Source organism: Ursus maritimus, unplaced genomic scaffold (genome assembly GCF_017311325.1).
Source record: "Ursus maritimus isolate PB19 unplaced genomic scaffold, ASM1731132v1 scaffold_5, whole genome shotgun sequence".
Classification (NCBI taxonomy): domain Eukaryota; kingdom Metazoa; phylum Chordata; class Mammalia; order Carnivora; family Ursidae; genus Ursus; species Ursus maritimus.
Genome location: NW_024426663.1, coordinates 74,982,947 through 75,010,462, shown reverse-complemented (window position 1 = coordinate 75,010,462; position 27,516 = coordinate 74,982,947). Strand labels below are relative to the sequence as shown.

The window sequence follows — 27,516 nt, the reverse complement described above, 5'->3', positions numbered from 1 at the left end:
CGGGCCCTCTCCGTGGCCCCAGTGAAAGAGGTCATCTGCAGGGCAGGAGCCCTTCTAGTCCCCCTAGAAAGCAGCCTCACCTAGAACATTCCTTTCCTTTTGCTAATAATTTCCTTGCCTCATGCTCCTTCCATAAACGCTTTCCACTCTGTACAACTCCTCAGAGCTCCCCTCTCCTTGCTGGGTGGGGTGCTGCCCAATTCATGAATCATTCAATAAATTAGATCTTCGAACAATTACTCGGTTGAATTTTGTTATTTAACAAAGGGCTCAGTCCTACAAGACGGCCTCCTCCCCATTTCAGGGGCCAGTCACAAGTCCAGGTATTTACCCGTGCTTTGATCCACTGGCTATCAGAGGCTCCCACGACCCTCCCCCTTCCTTGGGATAGACGAATTTGCTAGAACAGCTCACGGAACTCAGAGAAACATTTCACTAACTGGATCACCGGCTTGTTATAAAAAGCTGTAACTCAGGAACAGCCAGATGGGAGAGATGTATAGGGCCAAGGTATAGGGCAAGCGGCACAGAGCTTCTGAGCTCTCTCAGCACGCCACTCTCCCCAAATGTCCATGCGTTCACCAACTCCGAAGCTCTCCAAACCCCCTCCTTTGGGGTTCTTAAGAAATCATTACATAGGCATGGTTGATTAAATCACTGGCCACTGGGGATTTAACTCGATTTCCAGCCCCTCTTCCCTCCCTAGAGGTAGGGTGGGGAGGGGGTGAAATTCCAACCCTCTAATTACCTGGCTGGGTCCACTGGCAACCACCTCCCCCCGCCCCCCGCCTCCCCCATCCTTAGGTGTGATCCCAAAGTCATCTCATTAACCTAACAGAGGGCATCTTTGGTGAGCTCTTCCCTTAGGAGGTTCCAAGGCTTTAAGAGCTCCATGCCAAGAAAAGCAACAAAGACCAAATGTGTATTTATTATAAACCACAATGTCACACTATGGCAAACTGGCAGTTGTATAAATGCCAGTTGGGTCTCAGGGTCTAGGCTGGAGACAAACTGCAGAAACATGGGCAAAGAGGCAGTTACTGAAGTCAAGTGCAAAGATGAGAAGATCTATGGGATAGGATAATGTGAATTAGAGCTCCGTTATGTCGGTCATGTCAACAGCCTGGAATTGCAAAATCCTGAAACCCTAAAAGCAAATACAGACGGTCTAAAATTACTCACAATTCTCTCCCAGAATGTCGGCATGAGAAAAAAAAAAAAAAAAAGCAATGATCTAGATTCTCTAACCTTTCTCTAAAGACTTAGCTCATCGGTGTAGAAGAGATCGGATCTGTAACACATTTCCTCACACTGGCGATCCAAGCTCCCCAGTAAAGACCAGGATGGCCAGCCTAATTTCAGTGGCTATTTTTACAGCACATGTAAGTACCCAATGCTTTAATCTGACCTTCTCTGCCACCCCCACGCCCACCCCTTCTATTAACGCAAGAGCAGATTCCCCAGATGTCTAGGTCCAAATGAAGTCACCTGAATGCCACAGCCTAATGTCTTTATATCAAAGAGAACCTTGATTGGAAAGACTTAGAAAAATGGCCAGGTGGAGAACAAACTGGGGAGGTGGGTGGGGGGATGGGTGAAACAGCTGATGGGTACCAAGGAGGGCACTTGTTATGATGAGGACAGGGTGCTCTATGTATAAATCACTAAATTTTGCTCCTGAAACCAACATTACATGATATGTTAACTAACTAGAATTTAAATTAAAAAAAATTTTTTTTAAAAAGGCCAGTTGGGGAAAAAGGGTCAACATCACAGATCACCGTAATCTAAGAATATTAAGGCCCAATAAAATAAGTCTAGGTCAGTGAGTTACACTCCTAGATTAATTGGGAACTGACATAATTGACTCAAATAATTGAACTTTATTTCATGTATCTCCACCATCAAAACATGTTGGACTGGGGCTCCTGGCTGGCTCAGTTCCAAGAGCTGGGGACATTTGAACTCGGGGTTCGGAGTTCGGCTGGGTGCAGAGATGACTTAAAAATAAAATCTTAAAAATATTTTTTTTGGACCACGTTCAATGTGATGATTTTTTTCTATTGCCCCTAAATGAGATATGGAGGTTAATATAGACTGAAAATCTTTCTCGTTTCCATAAATAACCTTTTCAAGTATCAAGAAACATCAGTGTTGGGGCGCCTGGGTGGCACAGCGGTTAAGCGTCTGCCTTCGGCTCAGGGCGTGATCCCGGCGTTATGGGATCGAGCCCCACATCAGGCTCCTCCGCTATGAGCCTGCTTCTTCCTCTCCCACTCCCCCTGCTTGTGTTCCCTCTCTTGCTGGCTGTCTCTATCTCTGTCGAATAAATAAATAAAATCTTTAAAAAAAAAAAAGAAAGAAACATCAGTGTTCAAACTACATACAAATGAACTGTGGATAGGCTGCAAACCTGAAGAGACGTTTCTGTGTCTTTTGGCTGAATTAAAATGGATGAAGCAAAAAATTTTGCAGGAGGAGAAGTTTTCTCCAACAGAGCTCTGATCAGACTACTCAAGATAGGCAAGCTGAAGGGACTCCATTTTTTAAAGGCGCCATGTCCGCCGTTTTTCTGGTAGACCAATTTACTCATGATCCATATTTTGCCTCTGAAAAAGCCAAAGAAGCTATATTCCAATTCAAGAAGCAATCAAGAAAGTTAATCAGGGTCTGAGTTTTGTCCAAAGCCCCAAGTGCCTGATAACACCTCAGAAGAGCCAGATCCCAAAGACATTCTAGGACATTCGCTTCAAACCAACCTTGGCTTGACTGCCATCAAGATCCTACCTTCGGCAATTTATGGAGTAACACCCACTGTTCACCTGACACTCGCCTGTGATCAGACCTTACCCTGAATTCCCGAAGGAATAAGTACTCCTAGACCTTAGACCCTTTTCTAATATAAACCCCTAGCGCCAAGCAATGATAATACTTCTTCTCTTGGTTCCGAGTCCCCCGGACACTCCGCCTATTCTCTGTCACTCACGCCATTGGATGAACTCCGTCTTCACGGTCTCTGTCTCACGTTGGAGTTCTATCCCGGGCGAAGCCAAGAACACTCTTGGCCGGTCCTGTGGGACCCTCCCCTGGGTCCCCGACCTGCCGGTCTCATAGTCGCACATAAAAAATCTTTTTCAAAGAGGGCTTCAAACACCTCCCTTTAGACCTCAGACTTTCTAAGGGATTAAGTTCTTCTTCCCAGCTTATCTCTTACCTCTGGCAAAAGACCATGCAGGTAAGGCATCCCCTGATGGGACCAAAACGACCCCGCAAGCATTAAGGACTGCCCTGAGCCACCAAGACCCCTGCGTGACGGACCCCAAGGCAAGGATAGACGTGACCTTCACTGCCCACCTGCCTGCACCTGATCTGTCCCACGTTTTCCTTAGATAAACCTGGAAGTATTTTCAGCGCTTTGGCCGCAGCCTTTCGGAGACCAGTCCGCTGTCCTCCTGGCGTTGGCCGCACTGCAATGATTTCCTTTCCTGGTTCCCCACCACTCCTTTCTGCATTTTGATTTTGTCAGCAGCGAGTGGCTTTTTTCTCTCTTTCCTTTTTTTAAGCAAGCTCAGGGTGGGACTCAAAATCACACCCCGAGATCAAGAGTCACGTGCTCTACCTACGGAACCAGCCAGGCGCCCCCTGGCTACACTTTCTGAAGCACTTGATATTTTAGGGAAAAGGAAAAGCATGAAGGGTGCTAGAGGACAGGAATCAAGACAGATTTGGGGGGGCACCGTCGCCAAACTACACAAATCTCCACTAATGACCGGACAAGGTGTCACTTACGGTAATTCTAGACTCTGTAGGTAACTATGGAATTTCTCGGAGGTAAAATCCAGTCACTCCAGCCGTTTCAGAATCCATCCTCTAGATCTGAAAACGGCCTCTGTTTCTTACCACCCAAACCCTCAACAGATCACTGGCATTACCAACTTCAGGGTCACAGTCTCCTTGGAAAATACTTACATGCGGCGTCCATTAAAGATCTTGAAAAGACTGAGAATTTCCCATCTTCCCAATTCACTGTACATCCCTTTCGACACTCTGAGCCCTGGGGCGCCTGGCTGGTTCGGTTGGTAGAGCACGCGATGCCGGATCGCGGGGTCGTGAGTTCGAGCCCCACGTTCTCTGTAGAGCTTACTTAAAAACACAAACCTCTGAGCCTTGAAAACCTCAAAGCCTTTCAGAGGCAGGACAAATAACAATGGTGTCACGTGATCCTGAGACAGGAGGTCATACACCCTGCCCAAGAGCAGAAAAGCATTCTGCCCAAGAGCAGAAAAGCATTCGAGTTTTTGTTGTGGTTTTACAAGATTGACACTTTTACAGACAAGGAAGCTAAACATAGACAGACACGTTCCTCCCTGGAGGGGCCACTCTGCAGCCCCTGTACCGTGGTCAGATTATAAGAGGAGGGGCACCTGGGTGGCTCAGTCGGCTAAGCATCGACCTTCCGCTCAGGTCATGATCTCAAGGTCCCCGGGACAAGGGAAACAAAGGCAGAAAAAAATTACATTTCCTTGCTACCTACAGCCCATTGACAAGTCCTTGAAACAGGCAGAGTGACATTCCCCTACGGACTCAACTGCCTCGATGATGATGACACTTTTGCTAAGGGCAAAAGACAATCCTAGCCCGACCCTCCCCCCAACCAGGATCCTGTAAACCTACTTTATCACATAAAGAACATTTCTAAAAGAATTTCTATCTCTAAACCCCCCAAGATACATGTTGGCGATTATCCCCCAAGCATATGACCCACCCATACACATCTGAAGGGTCTCGTGACTCAGGTTTTATCAGACAGTAATAAATGACCTTTTCCCAACAAGAGCTAGCCCCCTCAAGGTCCTGGAAACCTTGCTTCCAAAATTCCTTAGAGACTTACACTCTCCCTAACCCCCTCCCAACTTGAAAGTATATAATGGACCACTCCTCACGACTCCGGAGCAGCTCTTTCTGCCCACAGGTCCTTGTCCCCGGGCTTCAACAAACCACCTTTGTGCACTAAAGATACCTCAGGAATCCTTTCTCGGCCGTTGGCTTCGAATCCTAACGTCCTTGCCTACATCACTTGGACTGAGCCCCGGGTTGTACGGGGCTCCCTGCTCAGTGGGGAGTCTGCTTCTCCTTTTCCCCCCACCCAGCCTCCCGGCCTTCCGCTCCCTCTCTCTCTCAAATGAATAAATAAAATCTTAAAAAAAAAAAAAGTATAAGAGCAAAGACTAGAAAATCTAACCACCCAACAGTGAAATTCTATGCTTTTTTATGATTTAATGATGGAAATGCTATTTTTAATTTTTGTCATTTTAAGCGGCTTAACACCCAATGAAACTGTAGTTTCGGCCTCCCACAGGAAAGTCTTACCCCTTCAGTCACTCAGGAATGTTTCAATCAGCGCCTGGGAGTCTGCCATTCCGAGGGACCCTCTCCATCCCCCCACAAGAGAAGATGAGGTCATCTACATTTTAAGACCCCTTGCTTTCCTCCCCACAGGAAAGCAGTCTTACCGAGAGAATCCTTTCTTTCTGCTAAAAACTTTCTTACCCCACCCTCCTCCCATAAAAGCCTTCTATTTTTTACCGCTCCCTCTGCTTGTCCCATGAGATGTTGTCCGAGCCATGAACTGTTTAAGCCAGTGATCCCCAAACTTACTCGGTTGGATTTTTTTTAAGACTTTATTTGTCAGAGAGAGAGCACAAGCAGGAGAAGCAGACTCCCTGCTGAGCAAGGGGCCCAATGCAGGACTCGATCCCAGGACCCCGGGATCATGACCTGTGCCAAAGTCAGATGCTTAACAGACTGAGCCACCCAGGCGCCCCTGGATTTTGTTTTTTAACAAATTATACACCCTCCTTAGTAACGTCCGGAGAATTAAAATAAGGTCCCCAATAGGCAATCTGCATAGTTTTGACGAGGAAACAGAAGGCTGGCTGAAGACAGAGCATAAGCCTACATCCCCCAACCTGCCCAGACCCCCACTCCTGGGTGGGACCTGTGTGACTTTCTTCCAGGAAGGCCCCAACCATCTCAATGCTAATGCTTTGCTAGAGGGATCAACAACCTTCACTTGACAATGGCGAGGCCTCCAGTATCCTGTGAGTCTTTAACATATGAAAGTATTTTCTCAGCCTCCCTTTTTCCTCACCTCCCCCAGCCCCATAGTAGGTAATCAGCCACCCCTCACAACCCCAGGCAGCAGCTCTTTCTGCCCCTGGGTCCTTCCCCGTGCTTAAATAAACCACCATTTTGCACCAAAGAAGTCTCAAGAATTCTTTCTTGGTCGCGGGCTCCGGACACTATCCCACTGAACCTCACCTGTATTCCAAAACCACATCAGTTTCTGGAACACAGCAGTCATTACACGACAAACTTCTGAAATAATGGATCCTTAGCGAGGCTTTTAACTGCGGGTATATTTTGCAACTAACACATTCTAGTATCATCGAGGACCACAGGTCAGGGTCAAGCAAAGTCTGCTCACATTCTGAAGGACGCATGCTGAGATTGGCTGATTTCCTGAAACGGCTAAGGAGCCCGACAGCCTGGGCATTCTTTTAATGCCATAGGACACAGTACCTGCGGAGTTTCAATTAAATGTTTGCCTAAATGCCCAAGCATTCAAAACCGCGTTCAAAGAAAACGTGGGTCTTACCTGTAAATCTCAGGACGCCTGCCTTGGAGAAAGGCTCCCCTTCCAGTCGGGCCGACTCCGTTTTCGCTGCAAACTAAGTCTGCTCTTGCCTCCCACCCCAGATCGCTTAGGGGGTCTGAGCGCAGCTGTCTCCTCCCGTGAGCTGGGATCAGCCTCCTTGGCCTCACCTGGAGCTGCATTTTAACCAGATCCCCAGGCGAGCCGCACGCACTTAACACGTGCTGTGGCTTTTTAAGAAGCCAGCCCACCTGCCGCTCCTTGAGCCGCCCGAGAACTCTACCCTGAACTCAGTTTCCCTGAGAAGCTGGTGCTTGACTCGGATTAACACAGACAACCTAAGACCTTTTCCTCTGCATTTTATGAGCACTGGCTCCTTGTTACGTGATAACAAAGCAAGACGCCTGGGCCATGTGATCTTGGGCTCTCAGAATCCAAATCGAATGTTTATCTGTCTGAATTACTCCTGATTCATGTACCTCTCCAGTTTGGCTTTGGGCATTAGAGGCCAAATTAATAGCAGGTGAACATACTACTTAGGATGCCCCTGGCACAATCGTGTATTCAAGATATTCGGATCATTCCTAAAAGGTATCTATGGAGCTAAAGGCCATTTTCGGAAATGCTACTGAAAAGCAGACTGTGCGAGGGAAGCCTGGGTGGCTCAGTCGGTTGAGCGTCTGCCTTTGGCTCAGGTCATGATCCCAGGGTGCTGGGATCGAGTCCCGCATGGGGCTCCCTGCTCAGCGGGGAGTCTGCTTCTCCCTCTCTCTCAAATAAATAAAATCTTTTTTTAAAAAATGTAAAGAGGAGTTAGTGTTCTCAGAGAGGTGACGTCTGGGAAAAGATCAAGGTGAAGGATTATGTGGAGACCGGGCACAGCAGGCATTTGCAAAAGGCTCCCGCTTCTGCAACTGAGAAAAAGTAACAGTGCAAGGGCTTGAGATAGACAATATTAGTGCTCGCCCAGGTCTGGGCACTTGGGAGAAAACCAAAGAAGTTTCTCACTGCCGTGCCTGCTGGTTTTAGCACCACGCAATTAATTCTAGCTAAGGAAACATGAATGCAAATGATGTGCTGAGGCAGGAGTAGCTGTTGGGGACTTTCCTGCCTCCTTTTCTAGAAACTACGTAAGCTAGCAATGTTAGAAACCCCGTGCTAAGATGGCGTTGCAAAGCGTTGGGGGCCTGACCCCTGCATCGCCCGTGGGGGAAAGCCAGTGCTGGTCTACAGTAGACTTTGGGAGAGCATAGAATACATTTGGGGAAGCCCAGAGGTCTCAGGGTTTCTTGGGCGAATTTAGTTATGCAGCTAACAGCAGCTGAAGGAAGGAGACTGGAGGGGGAGCTGTTACAGGGATCAGGTGAGAATGTTGGTGGTACAGGAAAGGGGGACAAAGTGGACTCTGGATAGAGTCTCAAAGTTGAGCCAAGGGACTGTTGGAAGGTTAGTGTAGGGGATAGTTAACCCCCCTCCCCTAACCCCGGCAGACACTTCCCAGCTCCCTCCCCGGCTCTCCTGCCTCCCGGCCCACCACCACCACCCATGCCTTCCAGAGGAGACAGGAGGGGGAGCTTCTGAAGAAAACTGGAGAAGTGACTCAGGGACAGTAAGGGCACAGAGATGTCCCGGGTAATGGTTTTCTAAGTCTTCATTTTTGTGTGTTTAATTATTTCAGGACATTATAAATACCCTGATTTAAGCAGTTGGCACAATGGCCAGTAGCCTTTTCCCCCTCAAATACACCAAGCTCCTTCCCAATTGCACCAGCTGTTCTCCATTTATGCCACCCCCGGAACCCCCACTAGATGCCTGCTTCCCCATCTCCACCCCAGGAACATGATCACCACTGTCTGCATCTCGAGAGAGAGAGCCCTTGCTGGGTGGCTGCCAGTGGGGTTTGGTCACTAGGCAGCCCCAACACATCCAGCGAAGGATGGTTCTGACTCCCTTGGTGTCCTGGAGCCAGGCCTCAGGGTTAGCTGCCTCTCACAGTGAGCCCAACTCCCACCAAGCAACCCTTCCTTAATGTCTCACTCTCCCCGACATCTTGGAACACGACTTCCACTTGCCGTCCTTGCTCTAGACCCAGCGATGGCTTCAGGCAGTGGCTCGACTTTCCAGGGCCTCACCACAGCTTGTTTCTTCAAGGTGGCTCACATCTCTAAGTAACCCTTTCATGAAGGAGCCTTCTTGCGCTCCTTGTCCTCTCTACCCAGCATGCACTTCCCTTGGCTCTGTACAGCGGACTCCCCCGTGGTGAGGTGCCAAACTTCTAGTGCCTCCACAGAGGGGCGTCCCTGACGGCTGGGGCTAACAGAGCCCCTTCCCCCAACACTCCCTAGCACTTTCCATTTCCTCAAAAGAGCAGGAACCTGGCTGGGCGGCCTTGGTCACCTTATACCCAGTGCACCGCTCAGTGTCTCAGGAACGGCGGGAGTTAAAAACGTCTTGTAAATAAATGAACTGGGTTCCAAATCAAATTTAACTAAATTCCTTCCAGTTTATCTGTTCAAGCAAGAGAGTCCCAAGAAAAACTTCAATTCTCAAGATGTTAATCACCATAAACAAGCCGGTGAAAATCCTGGCTAAACTGCACGCACGCCTGTCTGGTGGAACATAATTTCTCGAGCACATTCTTGCCTTAAACACTTGGTTCTCCACTCTCTGCAGCAATGCCACGACTGATGGTAGTCCCACGTGGGACACACTCCCAGGGTCTAATCGGATGGTGACCCAGAGTGTCTTCAACGCCTAGCAGATAGCTCTGACTCCTACTACTTTCCAGAAGCAACTGCAAATATGAGAATTAAGTTATTACACAGTATCACAGGGGCAGCCTGGAATTGACTTTTTTTAAAAATGAAGACCCATCAAGCACGAATAATTTAATTCATTGCGACACAGAACTACCAGAGCAGATGGCCTGAGAGTATGACTGTGAACGGAAGGAACGGTCTTCTGATCACAATCTGATTATGGAGCAGAAAAAAGAATAAGAGACAATCTGATCAGTTAGCTGAAGTAAACTAGTTTCACGTTCAGCTTTTCTAACGATCCCTTCCACAAGCATTAGAGCGAGTAAGTACATGCCCAGAACTTTACGTAAAACCTTAGCTCTGAGTTAATGTATTCAGCTGAAGTCTCTTATCAACGACTTGTTTCCATTCTCCACATAAAGATACTGAGAATTCCCAGGATGCAGTTCAATAATTACACGTATTTCAATTTTTATTAAAAACGACAGACATCCAGGACAACGATTTCTATACAACTTATATCATGTTTTACGCGCCTTCCCTATTCCTATTAAAGCTTTATGTTTCAAATGTCTACCGGACGTGTGCTTACACAGGCTTGAGACTCAAACTTACCACACGCGAGACTTTAGCAGCCTTAATGCACAAGGATCCACATTAACCCTGCGTACGTGTTTAGTTCAGCCCATGCCGTAAAGTGCTATTCATCAGTGGGAAAGTAACGAAGCGTACTCCACGTGAACTTCGCCATGATATTTCCTACCTGGGTTGGGGGTAAAAAAAAGCTCATTTGATGCTACCAGCCTGAAGAACATTTAAAAATATATATTAAAAACAAACAAACAAGGAAACCAGATAAGGCCCAAGATTTTGGTTGGTCTATCGAAATAGGTCAAAAACATTTCAAAATCATGAGTGCTACAATATTTAACAGTCTAGCTTCTGAACATTTTAACTTCTAAAAAATAAGCAGTTAGATAAAAAGCATCTAAGTAGAAGACATCTTTCAAAAATGAATGTAATATTTCAATTAAAATATTAATTCTGCAAATCAGAACACCTTTTAGAAGGGTATACACAGTCACTATGATTTTTGTTATTATTTCTAACCAACTAGATTTGTCTTTTACTTACTTTTACAAACGCTTATTACCGAACAATAGGCCACAAAAAATACCACCCAACTGACCAGTTACTCCACATTTTAAGAATAATTTAATGACATTAAAAATAAATCATCAACTTTCCCAACATGGAAACATAAACCAGGACAATCTGATATATAATATCGGTGCCAAAAAAAGAAAATCATAAAATCCTCGGACACGATAAAAGGGCCAAAGAACAAATATGTGAAGTATCAGTGAATCTTCACTAATATTTGTGAAAAATAAATTATTTGATATAAGCTCAGATATTTTCATAGAGTAAGAAAAACTGAGGACAAATTTTACAGGAAGTGAAAAGTTTCATGTGTTAGCCGAGAGCTTTGTGTTTCCTGCAAAACAAACAAACAAACATGGTTAACGACACATGCAGGTGTGGGCATTACAGCTAAGGGAACTCTTTAAAATATCCTTAAAAATACAATTTGTAGTCTTAAAAGAAAAAAAAAAAGCAGTATTCATTTTCCAGGGAATATACTCTGAATATCCGTTATACGCCTCAAAATACATAATTTTCCATTTAAATACACTACCATTTCTCTGGCCTGTTTACCTATCTATACTTTTGTTTTCCTATGAAAAACATATGCAAGACGCAAGGCTAAGTACTAATTTCCACCCATAAGGCATCTAAAAAATATCTTTTCTTAAGACATAAACATGATACAAAATGAAAAACCAAACACAAAAGAAACGTAATAATAAATACTTTTGTAGACCCCCCCCCCCCCGCCCCGCTCCAAAAAAAGAAATGTTAATTAAGTATCAGCAGCAGGGCTGACATAAATAAATTAGATTTCCTGTTCGTAAAAAAAGAAAGACAATCCGGTTACAGAGTGAACCAGGAGAGAGTGTCTTTACTCCCGTGGCTTGTGAAAAAGGCAGGACGACAGCACGGAAGAGGCAAACTGTTCAGGTTTTCTGATTGAAGAAGAAACACACACAGAAACAAGTGTGGCCACGGACTACTTAGATGATATGTAATTAGTGACGAGGGTTAACACCAAGGCATAACTCTGCTCCCCTTTTCCACCCTAAGTCCCATCAGATGCTTCATCTACATGTGCTCTTGGTATTCCAGGTATTTGGCCGTGATGGGTTCCTCAAGCTGAATGCCTCCACTGCCCATCAGGGCGAAGGCCGGGTACATGGTGTGCGAGCAGTCCACCTGGCGCTCGTAAAGGCATTTCATGTGATCCATGTCGTAGAAAGCCACTCGGCCTTTATCATAGTCAAGGAAAATCCCTATACTTGTGGGCATGGGTAGAACTCTGTTCTCGGGTTCGTTGGCAGAAGTGGCTGACTTGGGTATGAAAAACTTCTTCATGCCTATGGTGACCAGCGTGAACGGCTGTGAAGAATCGAAGCAGGCATCTTCACTTCCGCTGTCATGGCCGCTGTCTTGCTCGTATCTGGAACACAACACACAGAGTCTTAGCTGTGTCGCCAGCCAAAGGCCTTCAGCTAGCCTCAAAGCATTTTCACGAGAAATAGACATCACTGTAAAATTAAACTGTACGTCATACACTTTCTATTAAAACACAAATCAATTAAAAACATGACGACAACACATTGCCATTTAGAATACCAGATCTCAGCCCCAGATTCTTTGTCATGAAATATCATAAAACATCTATATACACATGAGAAAAATAATAAAAACCTGTAAGATAATTCAGGACTTTGGCCTATCAAAACTGAAGCGGGGGAGGGGAGCCTAGCTGGCTCACACTCTTGGTCTTGGGCTCATGAGTTCAAGCCACACATTGGGTGTGGAGATTAAAATAAAATAAATAATAATAAAGTGGGGGAAGAAAAGGAAACTGTCACGGATTAAATATTCACAACACATAATCATATGTAAAAAAAAAAATTCAAAACCAAGATGTGCACCTTAATGCGAGGAATGACCAAACGGAAGTAGAATGCATGGGCACTGCAAAACAGTGCAAGAGAAAAACGTATGTTTCATGGTCCTACGAACCCTCTTTCTGGACTGGGATTTCTACGTGGATCTATGAGGTAATAAGCAAGCTTGAAGGGTTTTTTCCTGTAAGTATAAAACAGTAGCAGCTTATATACATTTTTGATACAAAGGTCCTTTCATTTTCTTCCTATGCATAGTTCGCTTTTTATATATTTGTGATTACACTACATCGAAGCTTTTAATTGGGTTTTCTCACTTCTAATATTTCTGATGTTACAAGCTTTTTTTTTTTTTTAAAGATTTTATTTATTTATTTATTTGACAGAGATAGACAGCCAGTGAGAGAGGGAACACAAGCAGGGGGAGTGGGAGAGGAAGAAGCAGGCTCATAGCGGAGGAGCCTGATGTGGGGCTCGATCCCATAACGCCAGGATCACGCCCTGAGCCGAAGGCAGACGCTTAACCGCTGTGCCACCCAGGCGCCCCTGATGTTACAAGCTTTTTAAACATTACTAATACCAATATTCTATCAGTATTCTAGGTCTACGGTACTATGTTTATTGACCACGTCCCGATTACAGGTTTCGTCATTTTGTCAGTTTCTCATCCTTGTGCAAAAAGCTTTTCCTATCAACTCGATTCTTAATTTGGGATTCTGTTCACACAAGGGGTCAAAAATGATTTGTGTGGGCTAGCAGACCTTATACCATCTAAAACAACAAAACCATACAATCTCAGTTCAATAATCAATCTCCTAAGAAACAGGAATTCTTGGACGTGGAAACCTGTGTACCATGACCCAATTTTGTATAGTCCTTACAGGGGAGTTGAAAGAAATTATGTCCCATAACAAAAGAACAACTTCATATCAATTCTGAAGTATGGCAATTAGAAGCCTTTTACCATACGTCTGAGTAATAGTTATCACAGAAGTAAGGTAATGGACGTGAAAAACTTTTGAAATTTAAAACTGCAAAGCACAGTCAAGAGATATCCAAAACAGGCTATGTCTCATTACTCACCGTGGGAACACAAGACAACCGACCCCTTTCCTTAGCCAGCCACCTACGCACGGCAGAGCACCGAAGTCTACGGGATGCACTCAAACCGCAGTAAGTAAACCCAAGTGGATTTCCGGTCTTGCCTTGCTACACAAGGATGCTTACTTGTAAAAGGATTCTCAAGTTCTAGATCAGTAGAAGAACCTACCTTGGGCTGACGGCATCCCGGGGAGAACGGAGCCATTCCTGTAATTTATCACTGGAAGCAACTCCCACTTTGACCAGGTATGAATACGGCTCCACCCGGAAGGCCCAGAAGTGCTTCCCCTTGGTAATTCCAACATCTCCAATGATGTAGTCCAGGCTTGTGTAATAACCCACTTGAACGCGCTCCGCAGAGAGCAGGAGATTAAACCCAGCTCTACTCTCTACGCGGTCTCTCTTCAAGTTCAGCAAGAGGTGCTCATTATTATAGCCACATTTTTCATCAAAGAGGAAACTGAAAACTGTAAAGAGAGCTTAAAATTAGTCTGATGACTATGTGTTAGCGTTTCTGTAATTGACGGGTAAACGGGATCGGGTTTTGAGCCAGAAATGACTGAAATGAGCCGTGAAGAGGAATGGTTCACGCTACCCTGGACAAACTGGGACAAATCATCGCCCCGACTGGGAAATCACTTCCAGGAGATTCTCTACACCTGAACATCTTCAGAAAAGTCAAAAGGCAGAAGGAAGTATTTTAAGTGTATGAGAAAACATACGAACGGGGTTCCTTGCAACGGATAGAGCAGATCTCTTCTAAATGTTTTACACCATTGGATCTGTCTCTTTTCTCCTTAAAATAAGGGGCTGTACATTTTCATAATTATCTGTACATTTTCCTAATAAACATGAATTTCATATTTTACAAATCTGGAAAATACGGGTAATTTTAGTAGGGGCTTTTCCTTATCAATCAACACGGCAGATAGGAGACACAGCCCATGATGTTTAAAAAAAAAAAAAGGCCAAGGCTTTGGGTTTAGAGAGATGAGAGTTTTAATCCCTGCTCAAGCATTTAAATGGAGTTTAAGTGAACCTTTAATTTCCTCAACTACAGGAGGGACATGATGCCACTCTCCTAAGTCTTTATCAACTCAAATTCATGAAGCAGGACATTGGCTGTTAGCCCCAAAGTGGAAACAATTCAGATGTCCATCAGCACATGAATGGATAAAGAAAATGTGGTCTATCCATTCAGTGGAGCAGTATTCAGCCTAAAGAAAGCAAGGACATTCTGGCACATGCTACATGGATGAAACCCCAAAGACGCCAGGCACTGAAGGATGAGATCAACCCACTTCTATGAGACACAGGCCATTCATAGAGGCAGAAAGTAGAAAAGAGGTTCCCAGGCTCTGCAGGGAACAGGAATGGGGAGCTTGTGTTTCATGGGCACAGAGTTTCATCTGGAAAAAGTGAAGATGTTCTAGAGATGTGAGGGGTGGCGGCTGCACAACAGTGTGGATGTACTTAATGTCACTGACCTGTACCCTTAAAAATGGTTAAAATGGTCATTTTTAACTATATCACATACCAACATGAAAAAAAAAAAAATGTCTACGAGCAAGCTAAAGCCATTCTCCTTTCTTCCTGGTAACGCCTACTGTCGTCCTGTCACGATCATTCCTGCTTCCGGTCGATCTCAAGTCTCCCGGTTTGCAAAATAGATGTGAATGGGCACCCCACTCACACGGCTTCTGTCAGAAAAAAGCAAGTCGACCTTGGGGGCACCTGGCCGGGTCAGTCGGCAGAGCGTGCAACTCTTGATCTCAGAGTTGTGAGTTTGAGCCCCGCACTGGGTGTCGAGATCACTTAAAAATAAAATCTTAAAAAAATTAAAAAAAAAAAAAAAGACAACTTGGAACATGTCCTTTCTTCCTTCCCCATCCACCATGTCACCGAAAACAGCAGCTACTTCCGGGTTTCTTTTTAATTCCACTTTCAATCAGAGAGCCAAGAAAAGGGGAAACTACGGAAACAGTAAAACATTCACTTCATACTTGCAAGTCCATCCTCACACTCTCTGTTGGATTTTACTCAAATTCAAGAAGAACAATGTTAGCCAACCCTCATTTGTATTTGTATTCTAATGTTTTTTTTTTTAAATTGGCCACAACGGGCATGAAAAACAAGTAGTGGAGAGTACATTTGGGACAAAAGGGGAAGGAAAGAGAAGAGTGCACGAAATACAGGCAGTGGGGTCTAAAAACCAACTGGAGGAACCTCGAACGCAGTGCTCAACAGGCCAGAATGTTTTCCCGCTACGCACAAGGAGCACAACTTTGGTTCCAAGGGTCCCTTGTCCGTGGAGACGCTGCAGGGACCATCTAACCTGGTGAGTCTCCTTCTGTAAAAATCCAAAGGTGCTCTGTAGGGAGCAGCAGTGGTTTCTGACTCGGAAGGTGGGGGAGGGGGCTGGGCCAGGGGAGCTTGGGCGGGGGGGAGGCAGCTACCATGTGGTTCTAATATATGCCCTCCAACCCCGAGTGCAGGAAATCACTGAGTCAGAAAATCCGGACATGTCAGAAGGAGGTTAATCACAATGATATTTCATATCAATACATTTTTTAAAAATCTACCTAGATTTATGTTATAGAGATTTCTATAAACTTACCAAAAATATAGAACTATACTATTCAAAACTTGTAAGGTAGCATCTATGCTATTTTCATCTCAAATTAATTGCCCTGCTCACTCAAATGTCTTCATGTTTTCCTGTATCTGATGTCAGGCCAAACTCTAACCCTGTTGCCAGCCTCCTGGTGAAATTCACACATTCGGTCTATTTCTAAATCCTACCTGGGGATGGAATCTGTTTTCTAGAATTTTTTTTTTTTTTTAACTAATGAGAGCTGGTTTCAGTGTGGATCTAGACAGAGACCCTGGCTAGGTTATTTTTTTACCAAGGTCTCTTCTGCTCTATGGCTTTCTGATTCCCAGGAGTCCCAGTACCTGGAGCTGGTGGGGTATGAAGAGTCAGCTCTCTGCTGCAAGGACTGCAGATGGAGCCCTTGTAGGCTCTTACTCGGAAAGCGTAGTTACAATTGCTTTCCAGGTCGGAAATGACTTTGCTTGTGCCGCACACTTCAACCTCGTTCCAAGACAGCATTTCTTCATCTCTGTTAATCTTCCGATATTCAAGGACATAGCTATCCGCTTTATCCTTTTCGGGATGGTACCAGTTGATCAGAGCATTGTTATAAACTCTGCTCTGTTCCTCGTTGATCTCTGGCACGTCTATGCCTGAAAACATCAAGAAACAAAAAAACGTTAAGATATCGATCTTTCAGAACCTATACGTTCCTCCATGAAAATGATGTACCGACAATACTTCAATTTCTGTTCGGTCCAAGAATTTTCTTTATTTTTTTAGTTTTTATTTATTTATTTGACAGAAAGAGAGAGAGAGCCAGCGAGAGAGGGAACACAAGCAGGGGGAGTGGGAGAGGAAGCAGCAGGCCTCCAGCGGAGCAGGGAGCCCGATGCGGGGCTCGATCCCACAACGCCAGGATCACGCCCTGAGCCGAAGGCAGACGCTTAAGACTGAGCCACCCAGGCGCCCCAGGTCCAAGAATTTTCTAAATCTGTAATGCTGTGTATAAGAAGAGTAATTCCAGCAATGTACAACAACATGGACAGGCCTTGTGGACGTGCAAACTGAAATACACCAGACACAGACACTGAAGGCGCCATCCCACTTCAGTGAGGAATCTCAAAGAGCCGATTTCACAAAATCAAAGACTGGAATGCTGGCTGCCGGGGGCTGGGGGAGGGAGCAATGGGCAGTTATTAATCAAGAGGCATCAAGTATCAGTCAAGCGAGATGAATAAGCGGTAGAGATCTCAGGACAACATCGTACTCAGAGTCAACGACGCTGTATTCCACACTTGGAATCTGTTAACAGATCTCAAGGGAGGTGCTCCTACCACAAAATTGAAAATGAAAAAGAATACGCAATAAAGATTGTTAAAGGCATATCTAGGTTTATAACTCAAAGGAAGGAGAATGACAAGACAAAAAAAGATTAAGTTGCAGCTTTACAAGTTATATTCATTCCGAAACACCATAAATTAAAGTTTTTAACCATATGCCTTTCAATTTCCCCCTACTAAATAACAACACTGGACTTGACATTTTTAATCTGTGTCCTCCCAGAATTATTTGAATAAATACTTTTAAATCTAAATTGAGTGAGTCTAACAAAGTTCAACGAAACGTTACACAATTTTCTTTCAGATTCTCTTCCAAAGAGTTGCAAAGCAATTTAAATGCATTTTTTTTTTGGCACAAACATGATACGTAATATTTTTGTAAGAAAATCAGAAACTACAGAAAACACACTTTAACTCAAAGATAATCACTACAATAATTTTGTACAGATCCTGCCAGTATTTTTCTCCCACTGGCACTCCACTCCATGGCTGTGTCAACATTTAACAAGTTTCAGAAACAAGTTTCTAGTTTGTCATGAAAAATACAATACAAAAGCATTGTAGCTAAACCTTTGTGCATACGCTGAATCCCTTCCATAGAAGAAATTCCAATAAGCTTAACTGCTTAGGATAAGCTATATAAGTCGCACCCAGACACAACACACATTTACATCAAATCAGAGAAGTGTATGAAATAAAAATAAAAGTCTTCCTCTTGGCCTCCCCCTGATACATGTGAGTGACGTAGAGGCACGTCTGTGTGCGGTCCGTCTATGCAACAGAATGTTACACAGCCATAATGAGATCTGGAAAGTCATTCAGAATACATTTTGGGGGGCAAGATAACGTGACTAGTATGTACCCCACCCCACACCCCTTTCTTTTCTTTCTTTCTTTTTTTTTTGAACCATAACTTACTAAAAAAGTGTGCGTGCAGGAAACAATGAGACCATCCATCGGTCAGAAGCTGGGTAACCACTTTCATTCATCACCCATCCACTACATTGGTTCTTTGCTAGACACTGGTCCAACCCGAGATGACCAACCTTCAACATCATCTTTCCAAGGACTGTTTTGGGACCCCCAGGGGCGAGAGGACCTTGTTCTCCTAAGTAAACTAGCATGTATATGAAAAACAAGTCAAGTATACCTTCTGGAAAAAGGGAGAGTACAGCACATGAAGTAAGAATTAGCATTTGAAAAAGGAACAAATACGTATTTGGAAAAACAAGATCGTTATAATAAAATAAGCACATATCCGGGGGCGCCTGGGTGGCTCAGTCAGTTAAGCATCCGACTCCTGATTTCGGCTCAGGTCATGATCTCAGGGTCCTGGGATAGAGCCCCACGTTGGGCTCCACATGCAGCAGAAAGTCTGCTTGAGGGTTCTTTCTCTCACTCCCTCTCCCCCCCCACTTGTGTGTGCTCCCTCTCTCTCTAAAAATAAATAAATAGATCTTTTTTAAAAAAGATAAGCACATATCTGAAAGGAGATTCCGGTATAGATTTGAAAGAAAGGAGGTCATGGTAGTAATACTTCAGAGTTTTTAACTTTAAAACTTTTTTCTTCTTCTTCTTTTTTTTAATGGACAGATAATCCTGAATCAAAGGGAAGACTTCTTTAAAGATTTTACTTATTTATTTGAGAGGCGGGGGGGGGGGGGGGGGGAGGAGAAGCAGACTCCCTGCTGGAAGGGAGCTCCATGCAGGGGCTCAATCCCTGGACCCCGGGATCATGACCTGAGCCGAAGGCAGCCGCCTGACCAACTGAGCCACCCAGGTGTCCCCATTTTTTTCTTTTTTTTTTAAGTAGTCTCCATGCCCAATGCAAGACTTGAACACACAACTCTGAGGTCAAAACCTAAGCCACCTACCTGACTAAGCGACCCACCCAGGCACCCCTGGAATTTTTCATTTGAAACAAGACAAATTTCCTCCGGGGGACTGTACAAATCCACACCGCTGTATCTATACACAGCCGTCAATGTGTACGTATTCCGTTCTAAGGACTGTAAGCGCTCACCATCACTAGAAATCGGGGCGGGGGAGGGGGAGAGGAGATATGAACAAGGCGAGAAGGGAAAAAGGAAAGGAAGACCTCCCCACTGGGGAACAGCAAAACACAATCATAAGCCCGTGTTATGGCCCCAAAATTCATAAGCTGTGGTTCTCATCCCCGGTCCCTCAGAATGTGACTTTATTTGGAAAAAGAGTCTTTACAGAGGTACTTAAGTTCAAATGAAGTCATTAAGATGGGAACTAATCCACCATGACTAGCACGACTGGCGTCCTTAGACAGACAGGTGTAGGCGGAAGACCATGTGGAGACTCTGGAAGGCCGCCATCTGCAAGCCAAGGAGAGCGGCCTCAGAAGAAACCAACTCTGCCCACACCTTGATCTCAGACTCTGAGCCTCCAGAACTGTCAGAAAACACGTTGCTGGTGTTCAAGGCACGCGGTCTGTGGTATTTTGTTGCGGCAGCCCTCACACACGCGTTAATACAGCCCGGTAAACACGTAAAACCTCTCAGAGCCGGTTTTTGCCTGGAGACATCATTTCTAGGTTTCTGCCCCAGAGAAACGCACATGCGTGTGCACAGGTGAGCACTGACGAAGACGTGCAACACAGCAATGGAGGAAAAAACAGAAACGAACTGTCTCTTGGTAGGCAAGTGATTTATATAATGAAGTACTATAAACAGCTAAAATACAGCTTTACACCAGAGCTTTGTGTAATAACAAATATCCTAAACTTCATTTTTTGGAAAAACAATTCACAAAAAGGATACATATGCAATGTGAAGCCATTTATTCAATGTGTTTTTTTTTTTTTTAAAGATTTATTTATTTATTCGACAGAGATAGAGACAGCCAGCGAGAGAGGGAACACAAGCAGGGGGAGTGGGAGAGGAAGAAGCAGGCTCATAGCGGAGGAGCCTGATGTGGGGCTCGATCCCATAACGCCGGGATCACGCCCTGAGCCGAAGGCAGACGCTCAACCACTGTGCCACCCAGGCGCCCCTCAATGTGTTTTTTAAGAGATTTTGTTGATGTATTTGAGAGAGACAGAGAGAGAGCGCACATTAGACGGGGGAGGGGCACATGGAGAGGGAGAAGCAGGCTCCCCGCTGAGCGAGGAGCCTGATGCGGGACTCGATCCCAGGACCCCAGGATCATGACCTGAGCCGAAGGCAGACGCTTCACCGATGGAGCCACCCAGGTGCCCCTATACAATGTTTAAAAACCACGCAAACCAACAGAATATACTCTTTGTGCATAAAACCATGGTTTTTCACACTGTCGGACCGAAGAGGGCGTTTTTCCCACATAATGTGAATTCTGACTACGAGCGTAAGAGGCTTTGGCCGTCGCTGAAACTTACCACTGGAGAAAAAGGACAATTCTCCAAGAAGTTCTGTCTGTTTAGATGTATTAACAACATAGTCTTCAAAAGAAGTCTGAGCCGCGGGTCTAAAGCTCTTCAAAGATTCCGTAGCTTTCTGAATTCTGCGGACACATAGAGTTTATATAAAAACAACTCTGTACAAGGCCAATCAGACTACACACCTGCAATGTGATCAAAAACAAAAAACAAAAAAAACCCCACGTCGCTCATCGTTCCGGTTAAGAGCGTGGCAAGCGTGTCCGCGCAGAGCACAGCACTGGGAACCCGAGAGCTCAGGATGAAACACCAGGCAGCGTCTGGTGACACCGCCACGGCGATTCTAACTTCAGAGCAACTTACCTCAGGTGGAGCTGTTTCGCGGTCTGCACGAAACAGGACTGATCCGTCTCCTTAAGCACTTCTTGGGCATATCCCACAAGCCCACTGTTCTCTAGAAGTCCCTGATACTCCTCCACTTGAGTCTGAAATTTGTCTAATCTTAGTTTCTTAGAAGCATCAATCGCTTTCAAAACAGATGATTTCCTCTCTTCTAGAACTTCAAAGAGCTTTTCAAAATGTGTGACTGCTTCTTCTTTTGCTCTCTCTCCATTACACTAGTATAAAGCAAGCAAGAAAGCGTTACCTCATCTGCTGAATCCAAATGCCTTTTCTCAAAAGAACCAAAATGTGATTTTGTCTGACTCTGACATTTTCAGAACAATAATTTGGCATCGGATACACTTAGCAAGGAATGATCGCCAACTTGCAGTCAGACATAGTTTGTGATGGTAGGATAGGGTCTTCTCCTTGAGCGTTCCTCTCCCAAGTTCAGCAATAAACACGTCAACAAGGAAACAACCTTCGACATGGATACAAAGGAACTTGAGGCAGAAATTAACTGATTTAATCAAAGATACTGTACGATACAATTCTGGAGTTTTTAATTCATTTCTCATTCGGGCAACTTTTTTTTTTTTTTTTAACATTTCGTTTATCTGAGAGAGAGAGAGAGAGAGCACAGTAGGCAGGGCGGCGGACAAAGGGGCAGGCAGAGGGAGAGGGAGAAGCAGGCTCCCCGCTGAGCAAGAAGCCCCATGTGGGACTCGATCCCAGGACCCTGGGATCATGACCTGAGCTGAAGGCAGACGCCCAACCGACTGAGCCACCCAGGCACCCCTAATTTGGGCAAATTTTGACCCTTTCCTACCCTCTTCCAGTTTTTTTAAGAAAACTTAAATCGCAGCACGAAACTCAGGAAAATGACATCCTTTACTAAGATATAAAAATGTAACTCTTCTCTTCAAATTAATATAACTTAATTAGAATTAAATCCTATGTGACCTTTAGGCGAATTATTTAACTTCCGTATGTCTGAGGTTTTCTCTTCTGAAAGCTGGGGATAAGAGAAACCATTTGGGGTTTTTTAAAGATTGAAAAAGATTATTTACACCAAATGCCCACAATACTCCGTACAGAGTATTATCATCCTCACTGCACATGCAGGTCTTCCTCTACTTTGCCATAAAACGATCCTATCTGGAGAGCTTACGAAACATTTCGAACGTCCATAAAATCAGAGACCAACCTGATTTTGAAAATAGGACCAGCAGAGCACACATATGCAATCATCGTTATAGACCCATAAACAGCAGCCAACAGAAAAAAAAAAAAAGTCTTCAAACACATTCTTAAAAGCTGACAACATATGGAAGAAGCACACTGTGCACTTTCCAATGGCTTCTGGCCAACATTCCTAATGAAAGGAAATTTTTTCCAGATTCCCTTCTCTGTTTCCTAAACCCAACAGGCAACAATTTTTGTAAAGGGTGGGCAGGAGGGAAGGAAGAAAGGGGGACAGAGGGTGGTGACATTTTGGTAGGATTTCAGCGATCTATCACAACATTAAACTCAAAAGATCATTACACACAGGTAAAAAGGGGATTTTTTTTTTTCTAGTGAAGTGTAATTATAAAAAAAAAAAAAGATAGTGTCACAGTCTTCACTGAGTAATAGTCAAGAATGCAGACAAATTCTCCAGTGTAGACGATTCTTGCGGATAAGCTCAGAAATGAAGCTTAGGTCAAAGGGACACAGAGAAGCTACGTAATTTCTCCAGGATCCCAAGGACTCGGGGTCTGCATGAACACCTGACGGGAACCACCAGCTCAGCAACGGGTCCTGGGGCTCCCTTATTTGAGAAGTCAGGGCAGCATGACTGAGGACCAGGAGTGAAACAAACCTAAAATGACCAAAGGTACGATCCGTGGAGGAAAGTCGTTGATGTGGGTGAGCACCTGCCCAGGGCGGGGATGATACCGCACTGAGAGTGCGTCATCAGACAAAAAGAAGAAGAACAAAAACCCCGCTTTGCAGCTACATGGAGAAACTTACTTAGGGTGGTGAATGCAATCAGTGAGTATCAGAAAGGGAATATTAAAAACAAAAGCAGTGCTGTCGATCTGGTACTAATTTGCATAATGTCTCAATTTTTTTTAACCCTTTTTGGAAAATAAAACTTCAAGAAATTAACAGTCTCATACTAGCCAGGAAATTTTTCTATTTCATCGTAACTTCTAAAAGTGATCGGGGGTAATGGCTCTTCAATTTATTTCAAATAGAGAAGAGAAACACGTGTCCAAATCAATGAAGAATATTTGGAATTTTAAAACCACCCAGTCCTATCCTCTTCTACCTTATTTTTAAAATGCTCTCCACTTTCTCCATTTTTTTCTTGAAGTATCATATACACACAGGAAAATGTGTCTATTATGGGTGCAGAGACGGACGAATCTCGGCAAACACACCCATGTAATCCGCTTCCAGGTTAAGCAAAGGAACATTACCCAGACCCCAGACACCAGCCTTTCCAGACACCCAGCCTTCCCCTCCCCAGTCTCCACAACGCCTGTCCTGAGTTCCAGCGAGAGCCCAGTTTCACCTTTGGCAGTACTTTTATAAACGGGATCACGGTTTGTATTCCGTTGCTCTGGTATCTTCCTTTCAATGTTATTGCAAGATTTAGCTACATTGTTGCCTCCAGTTGCAAATATTCATGCAACTGATGATATCGCACTGCTGAGGGACATTTCGGTAGTTTCCACTTCGTGGCTGTTAGATTACAGCGATGAACGTTCTAGTACGTGTGTCTCTTGGTGAACGTGTCTCAGGTATGTACTTGGGAATAGCACATTTTAAGTTAATATATAGTACATACTTCAAACGCAATCTGCTAATCTTGAAAAATACAGATAACTGTCAAAACTTCCACAATTTACCTTACGTAACTACCTCTGAGCTCGAAACCGCCCATGTAAAGGTAGTTATTCTTTTACCTGTGTGTTGGTAGCATTGACTCGCCACCTCTATCAGGCACTGATCACACATGAGCACTTGTTTTTTATACTGGTTTTCTAGTCCCAGGAAAGCGGGGTGAAATCCAACACAACTCTGTACTCCCAGCTCATCTACTCCCCGCCGGATTTCATGAGCCAATGAATCCTCTAGATGGAGAAATAAAAATAGGCAAACCGGCTAATCGCTTACCTCTGTTTCTTTCATTAACAAGTTTAGTTCAGAAATTTGACTCTTCACCTGGCTCTCCTTGCCAATGAGGTAATCGATATCCTTTGAGAGCTTTTCCTGTTAGAACATATCAGGAACACAAGTAAGCACGAGTGGAACAAAGCCCTTGCGGATCTATCTTCCTTCCTTCCTCTTTTAGTTTTTTACACACAATTCCTGAGCCTATGATGAACGGGCAGTAAAATCAACCCTGACGATTCTCGTTATTAACCCAGGGTAAACAGCTACTGGCCTTAAGCACAGAGGCCCACGGATCTATGGGAGATGAGAGGCAGGCTGAACAAAAGAACAGAGCAGTGATGCCCAGATTAGCCAAAAAGCCAGAATACATAAATAATACATTTTTGTTGTCTCTTCATCGTTCCCAGGTCTTCCTCCTCAGGTTTCTAAGTAAATGGAAGAATAGCAATTCAAACAGGATTGGCTTCCATCAGATTTTATAATTCATTCTCTCTCTCTCTTTTCTCTCGCTCTCTCTCTCTCTGTCACACACACACACACAAAGACCCAAAAAGCAACAGAGACTCTTCCAAAATGACCTCCACAGCCTAGTCCAGACTAGATATTCAGTAAATACACATACGCAATAATGAAAGTACAGATTTCATCAAACTAGAGCTCATGAAGCTTCCAGAGCTTACCGAAGTAGGTATAAATACTTACTGAAGAACTTATTTATAAAACAGTTCGTCTGAAGTTAGTCTGCTTACCGTAGAGATAACAGCATAGGTTGTGGTGAGATCCCTAGTTTAACCCAGAAAAAATAATCTGTATGACCGAAGTATATTAAAGAGCAAACGAACCCCTGAGGCACCATGGGGTACAAAGTCATGAGAGACAAACGTACACAGAGTCTAAACAAGAAGGACGTCATCCAGAAAACGCCACCCACGCTGGAGCCGTGACAAGAGGATCTGAGCATTTCTCAATCGCTGCTGCCCTGAAGGAAAGGGGGGGGTTAGAATAGAAGAGGACCAGAGATCTAACTTTAAGGAATTCAAGAAGTAAGTCTCCTGCCTCTATCATTTTCCTCTTTTCTCACTTCGACCACGGAATAAGGTAAGAGAATGTATGTTGAAATTAAAATGGTGGGCCTATGGCAGGACCCGTCTTTAATTCTCCGGAACACCCAGCAATCGGACACACTGAGTCTCCTTGATGGCTCACTGGAGGGACGGAAGGACCCATGACGTGGAGGAGTAAGACTTCTGAGGGCTAGGGACAGGATGGGACCAGAAAGAACCCGCAGGGAGTCAAGGAGAGACATGAAACCTTGTGTCTTGACCCAGTGTTTTATAGATGAGGAAACCAAAGCCCACGGAGTGCAAATATCACACAGTCCGTAGCTGAGCTAGAAGCTTCCTCACTGCTCGGTACACTGACCACTATTCCACAGGCTGACAGGTGCTTCCTCAGCACCAAGCTGCAAGGGAGAGAAGAGTGCCTCCAACACCGTCCCGTCGGGCCCGTGCTGGGACCACAAGGGTGCAGGTGGTCAGACTTGTCGCTGCAGCAGCGAAGCGAAGAACGGAGCCATTTTGATTGAAATAGGGCTTAGTGGTAAGACAGCTTCCATCGGGAGTGCAAGACAGGCTGGAGAAGAAACGATGACAGAATTCAGGAACACGGATAAAAGTCAAAGACACCGGGGTTCCCTCCCAGTGAGCAGGAATGCTTAGCCCAAGCCTCCGGCCAACGACAGCCATAATCTCCAGTCCTCTCTGGGCCCCGCATAACAAGGCAGTTTGGGTTAAGATGACATGTTTTGAGCAATAATCAGTGTGTCCATTTATTCATAGGCCTCCAAAAGTATAAGCACCAGATACTGATCCTAGACACTGAAGAGTAAAATGTGAAAAGACATGGCTCCTCCCCCTTCAGGAACTACACCTAATGGGGGAATCAGTTTTAAATCCTTCAGCGACATGAGGACCCCAGTTCTCTAGGAACTGACCAGAGGCTAACTGCTCAAGGACGCCGAATTTCCTGTAAAGTCTTCCCCTAGAACAGTGGTTCTCAAAAGCTGGTGTGCGTCCGTCTCCTGAGAGCTAATAGAGACCACACAGCCCCTCCAGGAGGGCAGGCCTTGGCCTCTGTAGTTTTATGCCTAGTGTTCCAGGTGATTCTAACCCCCATCAAAGTTTGAGAACCACCGCCTCCCGCTTTTAATCAGGTCATGGGGCAAACGTACCCAAAGAAACACGAGTCCACAAAACAAGGCAGAAGGGAGAGAAAAAGGGTGAGAAAGTCATTCAACAATCACACAGAATATCTTTCATGGGAGCAGGCTAGCAAAATAACGTATGACCAATATGGTTCCTGCCCCCTTAGGGCGTATCATCTTAAAAGTGTTACCAGCTTTGCTACATGTCTGAAAATGTTACGATAAAATGATGGGAAGAAAAAGTCTAGAAGGCTACATTTTAGTCAGGTGCCAGATGACTTCAACAAATAGGGCAATATCGTATTCACCACAAATTTCACATACCCCAAAATACAGAAGCTGTACTGCTTTCTCATTCAAAGGGGACTGGTTATACGGGTGTGTACATTTTCTACTTTTCTAAGTCCTAGTTTCCAATCATTTCAATTATGATTAAAATCACAAAGCCACCCCTTCCAGAAGAGATAACTACACAGAAACAAGATTATGAACTCTCTTCTGGAAATGTATGGAAATAAAGAAAAAATCAAAGTAGGAAAAGCTCTTCAGGAAATTGTCCTCGGTAAATGGTCCACTAACTACTAGAAAGTGGACAAGTGAAGAAAGATGAGCTAACAACCAACCCTCCTTAATGAGAAACTGTGCAGTTGTGTGAGAAGTTGAAAAAGTCCTAGAAAACCCACTAACACCCAAAGTTGGGAGAAGCAGGGTGTTGAGATGAGGCCAGAGAGAGGGAGAGACAATAAACACCCAATTGCAAAGCCTTGTTCAGGGCAAAGCGGGATTCCGAAGCCTCAGCAGTCCAAACCGGCCAGAGGAGAGCGTCAACGTGGTTTCCTGTGATGGAAGGCGGGAAGGACTCCGTATCAGTCCGTATTCTGGAAGAGCGAGGTCCATAAACA

The 27,516-nt window shown here is 44.6% G+C and overlaps 1 protein-coding gene across 1 annotated transcript in view; it reads right to left on the bottom strand.

The window, feature by feature from the left end:
- Nucleotides 1–10,610: 10,610 nt before the first annotated feature.
- The window catches only part of TRIM36 (tripartite motif containing 36), a 34,545-nt gene continuing 17,639 nt past the window's right edge, over nucleotides 10,611–27,516 (bottom strand). Inside the window, exons 5-10 of the mRNA XM_040622569.1 lie at nucleotides 24,412–24,507; nucleotides 21,229–21,482; nucleotides 20,866–20,990; nucleotides 16,503–16,793; nucleotides 13,717–14,014; nucleotides 10,611–11,992 (exon numbers count right to left, since the gene is read on the bottom strand). Coding sequence (XP_040478503.1) covers nucleotides 11,638–11,992; nucleotides 13,717–14,014; nucleotides 16,503–16,793; nucleotides 20,866–20,990; nucleotides 21,229–21,482; nucleotides 24,412–24,507 — 1,419 coding nt within the window. The 3' untranslated portion in view covers nucleotides 10,611–11,637. The remainder of the gene's footprint in view (nucleotides 11,993–13,716; nucleotides 14,015–16,502; nucleotides 16,794–20,865; nucleotides 20,991–21,228; nucleotides 21,483–24,411; nucleotides 24,508–27,516) is intronic.